The sequence below is a fragment of the Plasmodium malariae genome, assembly GCF_900090045.1.
Source record: "Plasmodium malariae genome assembly, chromosome: 1".
Taxonomy (NCBI): domain Eukaryota; phylum Apicomplexa; class Aconoidasida; order Haemosporida; family Plasmodiidae; genus Plasmodium; species Plasmodium malariae.
In genome coordinates, this window is record NC_041775.1 from 1,198,413 (window position 1) to 1,216,322 (window position 17,910).

The 17,910-nt window shown below is 17.9% G+C and overlaps 1 protein-coding gene and 1 pseudogene across 1 annotated transcript, besides 1 other annotated feature; both read right to left on the bottom strand.

Annotated features, from left to right (window-relative positions):
• Positions 1-8,494: 8,494 nt before the first annotated feature.
• On the bottom strand, positions 8,495-9,169 carry PmUG01_01031700 (annotated as a pseudogene).
• Positions 8,495-9,169: a sequence feature (Plasmodium exported protein, unknown function).
• Positions 9,170-12,493: 3,324 nt separating this feature from the next.
• Positions 12,494-13,465, bottom strand: PmUG01_01031800 (fam-l protein; the record flags this gene model as incomplete). The annotated part of the gene is made up of 2 exons (XM_029008553.1): positions 12,494-13,252; positions 13,379-13,465. 2 exons carry the CDS (start codon positions 13,463-13,465, stop codon positions 12,494-12,496), a joined length of 846 nt encoding a protein of 281 aa, XP_028860101.1.
• Positions 13,466-17,910: the final 4,445 nt, after the last annotated feature.

Consider the following 17,910-nt stretch of genomic DNA (forward strand, 5'->3'; position numbering starts at 1 on the left):
AATGTGTATATAAAATATTAAAGTAAAAGAGAAAAAAAAACTAATAAATATATTAGCTTGAAATACATAATGAATGAACAATAATGTACTGCTTTATTTTTCAGTAGTTAATTTGATTATTTTATATACCTATTCTAAAAATAATGAAAAATTAAAGAAAAGTTACATTTAATTTTCTATAAATTTATACATAATAAAAATATTTATTTATAAAAAACATTTTTAGTATATTTTTGATTTATTCCAAAAATTTATATTATATAATACAATTAATTAAGATAACTTAAAAAAAAAAAAAAAGTTAATATTGTCGATATCCTTAAATATAATTTATTAGAAAATTAAGAATATGAAATTCCATTACACGAATATTTTGCATCTTTATAATATTTAGTTCCAATAATATTGCATTATAGTAAAATATTATGTAATATATTATATGGGCATGACTATTCCATTTTTTTTTATCAGAATATATAGATAATAAGAATAATGTACATGTATAAATATTTAATCATACATATTAAAGATTTTTTATATGTTTATAATTGTTTTTTATAATTAATTTAAGAACAATAATTGTATTTTTAAAAAACTTAAATATATTTTAATTTTTAATTTTAGGTGTCATAAATAGATATAGGAGGCAGCATAACTTAGATATGCAAACTAAGGAATGTATTATCCTTGCACATATATAAATGTAATTTTCTTATTTGTTATGAAAATTTATTCTAGAATAAATATATACATATTTATGTATACAGTAATGTTATTAAATATTACTATAATTTTCAATATTTTGTGCAATCTCATTACTTAGTTATGTTTTCATATATATACCTGTTATTAAATAAAATAATATGTGTATATTTTTTTTATTTCGCTGAAATATTGTCTAGATACACTAATTAATAATTTGAATTAACGTACTGCTTATAATTCTTATATATTTTTCGGTAGGCTATTATTTAACTATACATTTCTATAATGTAATATTAATATCTCTAAAGAATATTTTTAATTTTTATACTATTTTTTTAAAAAATAATTTATTGTTATTGTTCATAGTATTAAGTTATTTACTTCATGCTAAAAAAATAAAAAATAAGGGTATTTATAAAATCATGAAAATATAATAAAATTATAGTTAATTTAGTCGGTTCCTTATATTTAGAATAACGATGTGAATTTTTTTGATGGTTATTCAATATATATCTATCTATATAAATATATATATATAGATGTTTATATTTTTTAACGTGAAGGACCTTTTTTTTCTTTCCAATTAAATATATTTTAAATATATATATATTAATTTTAAAAAATTGCTAAATTACAAATATTTGTCGTTGTACATGCAGAATTTTAGTTATTAAAGGGTTTTAAATATAAATAGAGCAAGAAATATACAATGACTAAATCTAATGTTGTACATATTTCTTACATTACATTGGCGAAAAACCTTGCGCAAACATTTTCTTATTCATAGTAGGATAATATTTTTAATTCAGCCACATTATTAGTACTATTTTTAATATAAAATAAGTTTATATAAAATTTAATGGATTTCTTATATATAATTTAACTTTGGGTAGTATAAATTTTAATATTAATTTAAAATGTTTACTTTTTTTATTTATTTATTTCTTTTTTTGTGTTATAACAGCATTACATTTTTTAGAGCAATAGGTAGTTGTAATTATTTATTTTTATTTTATATAATCATAATAATTGTAGTTCACTGGAAATTTCGTACTTTTGTTAAACTTAACATGAAAAGTGAGCATGTTGAGATGAAGATACCCAAAAGATAATTAAATAAACATCATACTAGATGTATATTACATAATGAATTAAAATGTTTTTAGCTTAAAAGCTTTTATGTTTTAAGGTACATTAAAATAATAAAAAATTATTAAATATCAATATGAAGCTTATCATTGTGCTAACAAATTACAACAGTGCTTTCAAAATACTACTAATCACCTAAAATAATAAAATCAAACAAAACAAAAGGAGGAAAAATAACTCAGAAAAAAATAAAAAATAAATAAACAGGCATACACAAAAAAAATTATATAAATAATGAAATATATAATATTCTATGAATATTTATTTATATATAGTCAATCATATATAGGCTATGTTATTACATGAAAAATGCATAAATTAATATATAAATCCTACTATTTGTCTCATATAATAAGGCTTCAAAATTGGAGTCTTTAATAATACATTTCTGGAAAAATAAATTTTCAATATTTTAATTTATTTACAATTCCTGAACAACTTACATCAACATTTTACCTACCATTTCTATGAGATTGATCGAATTAATGAAATTATTATATTATGTCTCAGTCTTCGTATGTTTTATATAAAATTTATCTCTTTAATATGTAATGTGTTTTGTGGATAAAAAGATGAGTATCATGTAAACATTTTGTGATAAATTGTTTTCATTTTTATCAAATTTTTTCCATTTTTTATACGATTTTATTTTTTTATAATCTAAACAAAATATAAATGACACAAAATATTATATATAGAAAAAAAAATTATAAACCTTTTAAAAACATATTTAATTTAAAATTGTGTAATTTTAATAAGATTCTCAATAAATATTATCAAAAAAATTTTAATTCTGCATATTGTGAGCAGCAGTTAATTTTTGAAAAGACACCGAATTGTTCACGCAGCACTATCATAAATATTTATGGTATAGTTTTCATTTCTATTTTTTATATTAATATGTTTTTAAATAGTAAATATATAATGGTATAAAATGTTACATAATTTAAATTTTTTGAACTAATATATATTAAATGAAGTTTGCACAATACATTTAATGTTTAATATAATAAAAATTTTTTGTATATTTTCAGAATGTATTCATACAATTTGTTTGTAATCGTATTAAGCATAGTATACATTCCTTGGATATACCTAGTAACATAATATTATAGCATTAAACTTTTATATTTAATTCATTAATAAGATTATATTTCACTACTTTTGATAAATAAATGATCTCTTGTTTGTATAAAAGTAGAAAATTATAAAGTATAATAGAAGTATTATTTTTCGTAGTTGTTGAAAGTTTTAATTATGAGATTTTTATAACGATACTCACCGATACACATATGATAATATATCTATGATTGGGAATATTTTATTATTTTTAATTATAACTAAAATGATATGGAACATGGTTCATCTAACATAGGTAGTTATATATAATTCACTATATAAATTAGTATATTTAGCTCATGTGTCATAAACTATTTATCAAAATATATATATTACAACATGATATGAAGCAATGGAATTATATTTTTTTTTTTTATATATTGTTATAATTAATATATTTTGTTTAGTCTAAATTTACTGCTAATATTTATATTTTTAATTTAATGGAATTTTATTTATAAAATGTAACACTACATTATATGTTTAATTAAATTTGGTAAACTACGCAAATATGTATCTTAATTTTTCTAATTACATTTTGTACAGATATCTAAGCTATTTTAGTTATAAAATGGTTTACGATTATTATTTCCTATAAATGTATCTTTTGATAAGTTCAAATTTTCTGTATATTTTGGATTTTACAAATTATAACATACATCACATTTTTTGCATTAGTTTAAATTATTCATAACTATGTTAATGTGCAAATGTTGAGAAATTTTTGTTTATTATTACAATTTTATTTTTAAACTTATAAAATTTATAGGAATCCTGCGCTATTTCAATACATAACGTTTTCTTCATATCTTTTCAGTATATTTATTGTTGCTATATTTTTGTTAATCAAAATTTTCTAATATTTTCATATATTCTCATACAAATTATACTATTTCCCCGTTCATATAATTTCATGATTTTTTGTTTCTCTCTTTGTATATATAACATTTATTAATTATTCAATTTTACAACTTAAATCCTTTTAGGATTTATATGGCAATTATGCAGCGTATTTTTTGATAATTAATTCCTATTTATGTTATGATTCTTTCACTTAGATTTCTTATTCCTTAATAATACCATTCTTTATCAAAATTCCATTGTAGTAATCTAATATGAATAAGGAAAATAAAAGTGCATAATATATTTATTTTGTATTTATTATTTATTCAAAAGAATAAATTATGGATAATAACACTAAGAATTTACGTATTAATATGAATTTTGCATCCACTTTATTAAAAAGGAAAAACACTAAATACATATCAAAGGATAAAGAAACTATCATGTGAATTTTTAACGGAAAGGTTTTTCTTATAACGTCTGGGTTTATTTATTAACTTGAAGAATTGTATTTAATAAGATAAAATATGTAATCAGTGGTTATTAAACTTCTAGAATTTTTGGTTACATGATTGTTTCTACTTCCATTTGTTGATACTCAAAAGTGATATAATAGCTTTTTTCTTATTGTTCCATAGCATATATCTTCTATGTTGTAGTGACTAGGATTCTGAGTTGATTTACCTTTTTAAAAGGATTATTAGTAGAAAGTTTGACTAGGATATACAATCCTGATATATTAAGAGTTTTCTACATTGATATAACAGATTATTTATAACATACTTGAAGTTTTATATGTATGTTTTTTACTTTTCCTAAAATTCCAAATGCCAATTCATATGTTTAATTATTCTCCATTTTTTACTTGCTAGCTCTTATATTTAATTTGTTAGAAGCTTCCTTAAATATTGGAGATAAATGACATAATTCGTATTGCTCGTGAGATACATAATTAAACATAAAAAGCTTAAGTGTCCTCATACGTTTTCGAATAGTTAGAAATCGCTCAATTTTCAGAGGATCTTATATTAGATTGATTTTCTATGCTACTACAGAATTCGTTCTTTTAATTTAATACGCTGATAATTATAAAAGTTTATTTAGATTTTACATTTCTCCACATTACAAAAAACTTATTTGATAGGTAGAAGCGTCTAAAAGGCAATATTTCTTATAGTATTTATACGTTTTCTATACTATTCTAATTTTGTTTTTGATATTCTTTATACCTATTCTGTAAGATTGGTGCAAAAAAGTGAAAAAATTTTATATTTACATGTATAACTTTCATAATAATCATACAAATGTTTTACATTCAATCAGAAACTCATATAGTTATTTTTGATATTGTGGGAACGAGTGTAGTGACATGATAAAATACAAATAGTTTTTGTTCCTATTTTAAATTTACTATCAATTCCTGATATAAATTTTTTGTGATTTGTATTTTTAGCAAGTTTCGATATTTCATAATATAAACAGTATTTGGAGGGGAAACAAGTATTTTTACCTTTTTTATTCTTCATATCAAATATACTTTTAATATTTCTTCAAATTTTTTTACGGATATTATTTAAGTGGCTATCTATTGCGAATACAGCATATTCGCGACATTATTAACCAAACTCATTTACATTGATCACTTTATATTATTATGTATATTTTTTATATAAATTTAAATCCTTTAAAGCATTTTCCTAAATATATGGAAAATACAAATAAATAACCATATTTTTGTGTTATATGACAGTAATCGTATTTCACTGAAGATAGAATATATATAAGGAGCTATAAATTATAATTTCAATAATAAAATGAAATATATACATTCATAATTTAATTTATGTACCATTAATCTTTAATGCATATTTGTTAAATAAAGTAAAAGATAAATAAAAGCATAATTAATAGCTATACATATGTCCTTACGTCAATTTTTGAATTAATAAGAATTACGACCAGTAATTTTTCAATTACGTGTTAAGCGTACAAATAAAATAATACCAGTAAATGATAATAAAATAAACATTCATAATTATAAAAAAATGAAATAATATTTTTGATTGTATAATTAAATAAAATTATAAAATTATATAATACAATGTTAATTAAAACAATATTTATCTTTTTATGAGCTATATGATTATAATAAATTATTATTTCATTTTATTTACTTATGTGAATTATATTTTTCTTCACTTTAAAAAGAAAACCTTTTAATTTATATGTTTCCCTATGTTTTGTTTATTTATTTATTTATTAAATTTTTAATGAATATCATAAATCAAATTTTTTTGTTTTTTAGTTTATCTATCACCATATATTTATAAAAATATAAAATGCAACATTATCTTAAATAGGAGAAGGCTTTAAATTATTATATATTGTTTTTGATTATTTTATTAAACCAAAGCTAATAAATATTAATTGCACTATGTATGTTAATTATTTTCCATGTTTCCTCATATAATAAAAAAAAATGTATTTTTTTAGCATATGAGATCATAGATGCCATTATATTGCATACTTATAATAATATATAATATCATTTTAATTATTTTATTATGATTATAAATAAAAATATTTGAATATGACCAGTATATTGTATGCATACTAATTCCATCTGTTATTCTTGAAGTATACTAAAAGAAAAAAAAAATTACTTTATTTAAGGAGTTTTAGTTTTGAAATTTTTATCTAAGTTGAAATAAATATTATTACTTAATGATGCTACAAATTAATTTAAAATTAACTTTAAATTTCCATTTTTTTAGTACTCTTGTTTATTTAAGCATAGATTTATTACAAAAATATACAATGCCCAATTGAATATGTGATACCACCTTGTTACCAGATATAAATATGCTACATACTTAATTTTTAAAATTGTTCTAAATATATTTAAAGTATTTTTATAAATATAGATAGTTCAAATTAAATTAAAAAAAATATATATTTGTATATAAGTATTTAACTTTATAATTTAAACTATATCAATAAATGAAAGATAAGAGGTAAAACTTACAGATAGTAAAAGGTTACATTATATTTTCAACTATAATATTAATTTTGTCTTATTTATAATGAATACATACAGGAAACTTATATATCCATATTATTCCTGGATAAAAATATGTTATGAAAATTTTAATTTGTTCTTGTGCATAAAGTATTTTTTATTTATTATATTTTGCAATATAATATATATATATATATTATGTAAATAACATTATTTTAACAAAATTTTGTAATGTTTATTATTAAATAAAAAATAAAAAAGATAACCTTATTTAGTTTAAATTTGTATCCTTTTTATTATATATTTTTCAACTTATAATGTTCCATTTGACAGTTTCACTTTTTGTAGCCCATGAATCTTTATATGAATGTTTATAAAAAAAGTATGCAGTTAAATTAACAAAAAAAAATTGAATTACTAGTTTAATTAACTCTAATTATAAAAAATCAAATTAATAAAGAGTAAATTATACATTTTTGAATAAAGCAAAATTAATATTGATTTATATTTATTACTTTTGTATATGTTTAAAGGAGCACAATTAGTGTAAAAATATTGGTAGTTCCTAATATTAATTTTGCTTAATTTTGAACAACTTTAATACATTATTCATCATACTTTTAGAACATATAGAGAGAAATATACATTATCGGATAATCATGAAAATAATTATAAGATTATCAAAAAAAAAAATATATCTATTTTTGTTCAATTTATTCGTAATTAAACCTTTGGATATATATAATTCATTCTGGGAGAATAAAAATGAGTATATGTATATACTGACATTTAAAAACCTACTAACCGTAGTTCATTAGTATAATAAATAGTTGAAATTAATAAAAGGTAAAAAGAAAAGTAGAATATATGTTCGAAGCATATTTTTATAATAATTATTTAGTTAATTCATATAAATTAAATTAAAAACATTTGTAAAACATTATAAGTTCTTATAATATGTTTACCTACAAAAATTTATAAAACTCAAAATTAATAAGGAACTATATAAAATTCACTCTTAAAAATAGTGCTATTTTATTACATATTTATATTTTTATTTATAAAACGTGTAAAAATTTAATCATATATTAAATAGGAGGTTGTAATAAATATGCATTGTAATACGCTTACTATAATAAAATATGTTATAAATATTAATTATATTTACTTTTTACTATAGAAAATAAAAATGCATATTCAATAAATTTATATACAGAAAAAGACATTCAGTATTAATTTAAAACACAAAACATATTTTATTTTAATTATGTCGCGAAATAGTCATTTTGGTCTAAAAAGTCATTAAGAAATTAAAACAGAATAATTTAAACTTTTAAACATAATAAGAAGAAAATTCTTACTAATTTAACAAACCATACCTATCTGAACTTTCTTATGTGCATTTTATAGAAAATAAATATATTTTAAATGCATATTATACTTAAATAAACATACGTAAATTATTCTAAATTGTCAAATTACATTCAAACAATTTTTTAAAATAGAATTTTAAAAAGTAAAAGAATCAAATTTACCAAGTGTTAAGATTAAAATATTTTATTTTTTATATTTCATATGAAAATAGTTATGAATATATAGTACTACAAAAATTAAATAATGCATTGATCAAATCTTATATATATAATATTCTTAATTGAACTAAATAAGTGACATATGGCCATAAAAAGTTTTTTTTATGAAAGAACTTAAATCATTATTAGAATTTTTAAGATTAATTTCCTTCATTTTTTTATGTTTTCCAATTTTCACTGAAATATAAAGAATACTTGTTATAACGAATCCAGTCAAAATTGATAAAACTAATAATAATGCAACTGAAAGTTGAAATAATATATAATTTCCCGAAGTTATAAAATATATAATTGTTATAAAAGCTGTTATTATTATCAAAGAAACTAAAATGGAGAACGTAAAAACTAAAGATAACTTCCCATTTTTCATTCCATTAGTAGTTCTTTTATTAATTTTCGTGTTATTCTTAATTTTATATAAGGAATTTAACAGGTTGAATATTCTCTGTCCTAAATATATACCTATTTTATTAACTATAGAAGACTTTTTTTTCTTATCTATGTTATCCCATTTTTCCGTGTTTAATATACTTTCTTTTAATTCTTCTCTTTCTGCTACAGAGTCTTTTTTATTTATAAATATATCTTTTTCCTAATGTAGTAATTCATTATTTAATTTGTTCCCTGATATATTATCCGTTGAATTTACATCCACTGAATCTTCTTCTAGTACTATATTAGATTTTAATTCTAAATGATCATCTATATTATAATTATTATCTAACGATCTATAACAGTTATTCTATAAACAGTAAAAAAAGTAAATATTTATTATTTTTAAGGATGTACATTTCTACAGTAAGAAATTATTACATTTATAAATAAAAAATAATAGATAAATAAAGAAAAGATATATTATTATAATTCCAAATTATTGTTATAATGGCTTATTAAAATTAAAAAGATAAATGCAAGTATTTTAATAAAAATGTGATACTTAAAATTTCCTTCCATTATTGTGCTTTAATACTATTAAATGTTAGATTTATGAGGTTGTTAACTATCTTTTAAATCTTGCAAATTACAGAAGAATCTTTTTATATTTTTATTATTGATATATCTATTCTATTTAAGTTTAATAAATTGAATTTATGTAAATATGAATCATACTAATTTTTACAAATTCATAATAACATTAAAATTGGTTTATTTAATTTTTATATTAGAATGTTATAAAATTGAATACTTAATGACAATATTTTAAATAAAAATAAATAATAAATATTAAATGCATTAAATCTTATTTTTTAATAGTAAAATTATGAATTTTTTTGTTTGATAATCTTTTTAAAAAAGAAAAAAAAATAATATAATGTACATAATTAAAAATAAAATTAAAAATTATATAATCATCAATGAAAATTTTTTGTATATTTAAAAGAATGTACTACATGTTAAAAATGTATATTAATATTTATATTCAAAAGTTACAAACGTTTATGTTGTTTTGTTATCATAAAATAACTCTAATGTTTTATATATATTTTTTTTATATACTTGTATTATAGCTAAACAATATTAGTTATAAAAATAAGTAAAATAACAAAATAAATATCACAATGTGATACACTTTTTATTATATGAAATATACACTAGTACTATATATCTAAATAAAAAAAGATACGAGTTACTTTATAAAATTTTATGTATTAATATGATAAAGTTTAAGGTAATTAAGAAATCTATGAATTTACATATATATTTTTAGAAGTACTATAATAATGAGCAGTATATGTGTGATTATTTTGCAGTATTATAATTTGTATATAAATCCAAATATAATTTTTTTTTTTAATTTTTTAATGAATAGTTTAAAAATTCATAAATTCAATTTATTTTTTTACTTTTATAAATATAAATAAATATTTATTTAGAGAAATATTAATATATCTAAAAAGAAAAAAAAAAAAGAGAAAGTAAAAATAAGTTTGAAATAAGATATTAGTGTGCAATTAAATAATTTCAAAAATAATTACGTCCTTATAACATTATGAACAAAAATAACATGGATTAAACAAACATAATTTATATAAAAGGACGATAACAAAAAATTATGAAAACGGAAGATTTAATAATTATTCTGTTGGAAACATTTATAAGGAATTCATATTGTACTATTTTATATAATTTTATATTTTTAAAAACATATTTTTAGGAAAAATCATAAAAAGTTAATGTTTTTATATAATGTAAAAATTTTTTATAATAATGAAATTATGACTTATTTTTTTCTATGTGGATTATAATATTTAGGCTAATTATTAAGAATTTATCATGTGATAAAAATTATTATTTGTGATCGAAAAAAATAGAAAATCATTAATATTTTTTCATATAAATATCTATTATTAATAAAGAAAAATTAATAAACTAAAAAAATAAAATAAACATATTATCTTAAAGTATTTCCGCATATGTATTTTATTCATAGAAAAAAATATTTAAAAAAATGTATAATTCTTAATATTAATATATATATAATTTTTATTAATTTTTTAATATTAGTGTTATGACCATACCAAGGAAGCATTTTCCATGTAAGCTAGTCTCATTTTTTCTGAGGACTATATATTTTTGTGCAAAAAATATATGCATGTGTCATTTAATTGATTAAACAGTGCATTTTAAAGTGTATGAAATTATAAAAACTAAAAAATACATTAACATTATATTATTATTTTTATTAATACCTATAAAAAATATAATTTTAATAAAAAGATATTACGCTAAAAAAGGTTGAAAGGGGAAACTTATTTTTAATACATATTTAATTAAACATTGTATGAAATGAAATAACTGATTTTTAAGTATACCTCATTAAAACATATATAACTAATAAAATCAATGTTATGAATTTAAAAAATATCTATAAAAAAATAAATACTTATTATATTTATATATATTTAAAATAATATTAACACTTTATATAATATATTTATAGTTAAGAGTAAAAAATTGTTCATATATATAAATTTTTTACCAACGTATGTTTATATTATTTCAGAAAAAAGTGTATTGACATTTATGACTCCTAATAAAAATTTTAAAATATATATAAAGTATTTTTTTGTTATCTATCATTATGAAAAAATAAAGAAAATAAAAGAAAAAAAAATTCAAAAAATTGCCTATTAATATATGAATATATTTAAATCATTTAATTAATACACTAATAATTAAAAATAATAATTTAATAGAATATTTATTTATAAATTTTCTATATAATATATATCTTAATAATTCTATAAAATTTAATTAACTTCATAATTAAACAAAATAATGAAAAATTAAACTTTATTTCTTTTCATATATTTGTGACGTTTTAAAAATAAGAAATCAATAAACAAAAAAAAAATAGTATTTATTTGATAGGAATATTTTGTATAATATATTTATAACTTTATATTTATGATTTGCAAAATAAAAAAAGCAAACATATAAGGTTTTTTACGATAAATATATATTTTAACATATTTCTTATAAAACTTATTTATAGAAAAAATATAAAACTTTTTTAAAAGAAAAAAAAATATATATAAGGAACCAAATACATTCACTTTATTTTATTTTATTCAAAAAAGACATATATTTTTACTGTAAAAATAATAACAAATTTATTTAGTAAACTGAACAAATAATAGTTTTGAACAGAAGCTATAGTAAAAAATAGGGAGAAGCATATCGTACATATCAAAAATAAATTAACACAAGACTTGAATAAAATTATATGTATTTTACTATTATACATTAATATTAACATACACAAATATATTTTTCATATAAATATATTTATATACACCAATATAAACATTAAAACTAAATAACTAATTATGTTGAAACATCAGATTAAAATACAAGGTGAAAAACACTAAAAAATTTAAATTCACAAAAAAACTAGTATCATTTTTTTTAGAGTTATATTTTAGAAATTCCAAGTGTATGTATATATACTTTAAAATTCACGCAATTATGAATCTGTTTTTTAAGTATATTGCTAAAGATATTATAGATAATATGTTATAAAGCATATTTCATCATAAAAGAAACATATTCTTTATTATTCATATTACCCTTTTCTGAACTTAATTTTATCATATTTTTTAACCTTCTTATGATAATAAATAAGCCTTAATACAGTTAAGGCACCTAATATAAGGAAAGGTAAAATATATATTAGAAAAACAAAAAAGACATCTAAAACGGGAAAATATTTTTTACCTGCGTTTGTACACTTTGTTATATTCACGGGTAAACACAGCGATTTAAAAGGGGATTTCATTAAAAATGAATAAAAGGGTTTTAGTCCACCCCATAATTTCAAAGCGGTAAATACTTTGAACAATCCTTTTATAAAGCCATAACCAACAAATAAATCTAATATGAATACTACTAAGAACAACAATAAAAATATTAAAGGTGAAGTAATTTTTAGTCCGTATTTTTTACGTATTATTTTGTTGTAAAGCTTATTACTAATAGTTTTGTTGTTTTTAAGAAAGTTTATATAATCAAGTTCTTTAAATATTTTTTTTTCTGAACGAGAACATTTTTTTGTTTCAAATATATAAGATTTGTTTTTCTTAGTTTGTTTATGGCATTCCATTTCGTTTAAGGAACTTCCAGTTAATTGTATATATTTTACATTATCTCTTTTTTCATTATTATATATATCATTTTTTTGGTTTACTCCATTGCAATGTATCTCTTTTAATGCTAAAATATTTGTATGCTTGTCCTGCTTATATTTTGTTAATGATCTATAAGTTCTTGTACTTAAATTTATATTGATGTTGTACTTTACTTTCAATAATTTGCTGTGTGTACTCTAAAAAAACCAAGTAAATAATTTTTATTTAAAAAATAAATAATTTAACGTTATAAAAATGTATTATTAAAAATGAAACGCAAAAAATATGGATAACGAAAATATGCTTAAATTATATTATCATACAATATTATTGTTAAAGTAGAGTCTCCAAATTAAAAGGAAAAATGAAAAAAATTTGAAAAAAAAAATTGAATTAATTTTTTGTTCCATGATATAGATTATTATTATTGTGTTCTCTACAATAAAGTATAAATTATTAACAATATAATATTTTTTTAATTATAACAGACATTATAATTAATTATTATTTTTTTTTTATAATATTTTTTTAAAAACTTAAAATTTATATAACTATATTTTTTTTTACAGCAATGGCAAATAAAAATATTTTTAAATATATATTATAAAATTTACATCTTAATCTTATAAAAAACTAGCTATTAATAAAATAATAAAGTTTAAATTCATTGATAAATATTCCAAATATGCAAATTAATTAATTAATAAATTAAACTAATTAGATAATTTTTTATCAGTTTCTTTTTGAATTAATAGAAAAAAAATTATATGATTTAAGAATATTATTAAATATTAATTTTATGGAGTAGGAATTATATAGAATATAGGTTATGCACTGTTATATATGAAAATAGAAAATAATAATTTAAAAGAAGTTTTCCTGTTAATAATTATAAATTTATAAACATTACATTTTGGAAAAAGTTGTTATTGTAAAATATTTTTTATATAATTAAACAAATAAAGTAGCAGTTATGATTAACGGTGAGAGTACTATTTTGTATAACATTTTATAATACATTAATCATAGAACTTTCATTTTTTAAAAGTTTTTAATATAGTTATAGAGTTAAAATTATAATGAACTAACAAATATGTAAAAAAACATACATTTAAAAGGTAAATAAATTATAGTTTTTTATTTTTGAATAATACTTTTTGGAAAATTATAATATTCAAGTTCAAATTATGTCATTATTTTTAAATGATGCAAATTAAAACTCCAATCATTTATTCTGGATTACTTTTAATTAAATATATATATTTAGTAAAAATAATAAAAATAAAAAGATATCACAGTTAAAATTCAGATGGAAATGAAATATGAAGATGCATTAATTTTACAATATTTTAAGTGATATATATTTTCTAATATAATTAACATACATTATTTATATATGTATAATAAATAGGAAGGAATACAGATATAATTTATTAATATATTTAATTTAGTAATTTTTATCTTGATAATTTTAGGGGAAATATGTTATTTTTTCATTTATTCATATACTTTTCATAATATTAGGAGCATATCTCAGAGGCATACCTTATAATGTGATATTGAATAAATAGTATTTTATCAAAAATAATTTGATCATTAAAAAGTTGCTATTTTCATATGTTTGTGTTCGCTATATATTGTAATCCTTATAATGATAATTACATAATGTATGCACAGTAAATTATTTGAATCATCTAATATTTAACTTTATATTATTGTTCTCTTTAAAAAATATTATTCTTCTTAGTAAATAATTAAAATATTAAAATATAACTTAATTTAAATTCTATTTTTAAATTAAAAAAAGAAAATAAGTAAAAATTAACAATATTATATTTTTATTTTTTTAAAATATATATATTATTTTCGTTACAACAATTATGATAGTTCTTATATGGTTTATTTTAAATTTTAGCACAATATCATATTATCTCTTTTTTACTCTATATTAATATTCCCACGTAATATATAAGTTACCTCTTTTTGATACTTTATAATAGTCCTCTTATTACTTATTGGATATATTATGTATAATAAGTGCGTCCTTGTATTTTTCAAATAGTTTCTAATAAAAAAAATTTATTTATCGTTTCAGTACATACAATTATATTTTTTTGTGGACATTAAACATTTATCATTTAAGTTGTTTGTCATTTTAATTTTTAGTGCACTTTATATATACTATAACATTACATGTAAATTAAATATATACTTTTAATAATATTTTATAATAATGAATTTTTACTAGTAAAATCATAATATGTATGCAAATAGAGACACATATTCTAAATGTGCTCATTTTCTTTCATAAATATACACTACCAGATAAATAAATAATATAAAATATGAGTTTTCCATAGTAAAATCATTGTGGAACTAGTTTTTTATTTTAAAATAATAATATATGTTTATCATCAGATGTACATTGATTGTTATATTTCGTTTTCTGTATATTTTTAACAATTTTATTTTAATAATATATTAAAATATTACTGTTTTAAAAGAATATAATATTTTTATTCGTTTAAAAGGAAGATATATATCAATACATTCATAACCATGGATAATTTTAATGTACTTTCGTATATAAAAAAAATTGAATTACGTAATTCAATAGTTGGTGTTCTTTTTATAGCATATTACAATATCTTATGTTATATAGAATAGTTATTTTTAATAATTATAATTTAATACGAAATATTATAAATTTTGATTAAGTCAATGTTCATATAATTTGAATGTTTCATATGACTATCCTTTGTTTATATAGAGTTTAAGCTTAATAATTTTGTAAATTATAATTAGTTATAGATAAATACACAAAAATTTAATAAAAGTATCATACTCTATTTTTTATTGTAGATATTCTGTACCTCCAAAAATTAATATTTCTTTATTTAGGCATATATTTAAAAATATTTATGCATCTCATAGGGAAATGTATTACTTGTGTTTTATATGACCATTATATGAATCTAATATTCGTAAAAAAAAATTTACATGTAATTCTACTTTTTCTGTTAAAGTGAAAAACATTGTAATATATTACATCACTTTTAATTGCAATATTTAAAGAATAAATGCAATAAACACAAATTCACTAATGATTGAGATTCTTTCATTTAATTTTAATAAATAATTCAAGTCATAAAGAGTAACTTAATTAAAAGCATTTAAAAAATAAATAATATAAAAAAATAAAATATAAATAATATACCTTTAGAACAAAAACATTATGATAAATCTCTTTAGAGTACATAAGACGTAGAATGTTATAATTTATTATTCCCTTATTATATTTTCAAGATGTTGCTCAATATTAATATTAATATTATATTTAATAATATTATTTATATAATAGTATTATATTATGAACTACAATATCTTCTTTCCTTCAAAATAAAAATAATAGTTTATATTTATTGCTTTTTACTTATGGTAAATGTCTATATTATTAATATGCATTATTGTATACTATGAATGACGTTATGTCTGTGGTAAAAAAATATTTTATTTCAATTTTGTTTTTTCTCAACATATAAATAATTCCAAAGGTATATATATGATTCTATTAACAATTAATTGAATTATTTAAAATAAAGTGTATTTAGTATAATATATGTTATTATGTTGCATATATGTTCAACGTAAAACAAATATAAATTTAATACTTTTCTCCATTTAAATAATAAACTATTATTTATTTATTTAGGTCCATTATCTTATTTTATTTCTTATTTGTAAAAATATTACCTTATGTTGAACTAATAAAATAAGTCTTCTTTTTATTTAATAATTATGTGGATAATTTAAACATTACGTAATAAAGAAAAACTCTAACATATTTAATTTAGGATAAATAATTTCATACTATTAGAGGCATTAATTTCATATTATTATTGTTTAGTCTTTCAGTTTTTATAAATTTACTTTAATTGTTATATAATTTCCAATGCAATTTTCTACTTGTGTTTTAATAATATACATTTTTTATTTATTTGTTATTTAATTCATGTAATCACAGAAGTTCACCAAGGATTACAATAATAAATATTCTATATTTATTCGCCTACTTTTACTTATTAAAAGTGAATAATTTTAGTTAAAAAATTTTGATATACTTCAACTTAAATATTATATAACATGTTGTAAGAATATGCACCTATCCCTTATACCATAAAATACAAAATGAATACTTTTATCATTCTGTTTGCAAATTAATATAATATATATTTATTACCACTTTAGAAAAAAAGCATATATTTATATAATATATAATTAATATATCATTATAATAATTTTCTCTTATATAGCAGGCCTTTACATATCTTTCATTCTTATACTTTAAAGAATTATATATTCATTATAGTTCTCCGTAATAAATAATAACTTAAAAATTAATGGATGAATATATATATTTATATAAAATAAATATATATAACATATAATAACATTTACTCCTTAGTATTTATATATTCTTATTATATAACGATAATCACTAAATCAATAGGAAAAAAAAAAAAGAATAATTAATTTTCATAATTTTATATTTTGTAACATATAAAAATATGAATTAATACTTCTGTATAAAAATATATTTTTCTATTATGTAAACTATAAGTATTTTGTTTATTTAATAAAGGCACTAAAACTTCCCAAAAAAATAATAATAAAAAATACGTATAAGGGTATAATATTCAAATGAATAATAATTATTATTTTGTCATTTATATATGCAGTTATTATTTTTTTTTGTTTTTGTAAGTTAATTTACTTCCAGAATAAGATTTAAATGTGTCTTAATTTGTCTGTCATAAAACATTTTATAATGCATGTGCAATTAGAATTAAATATT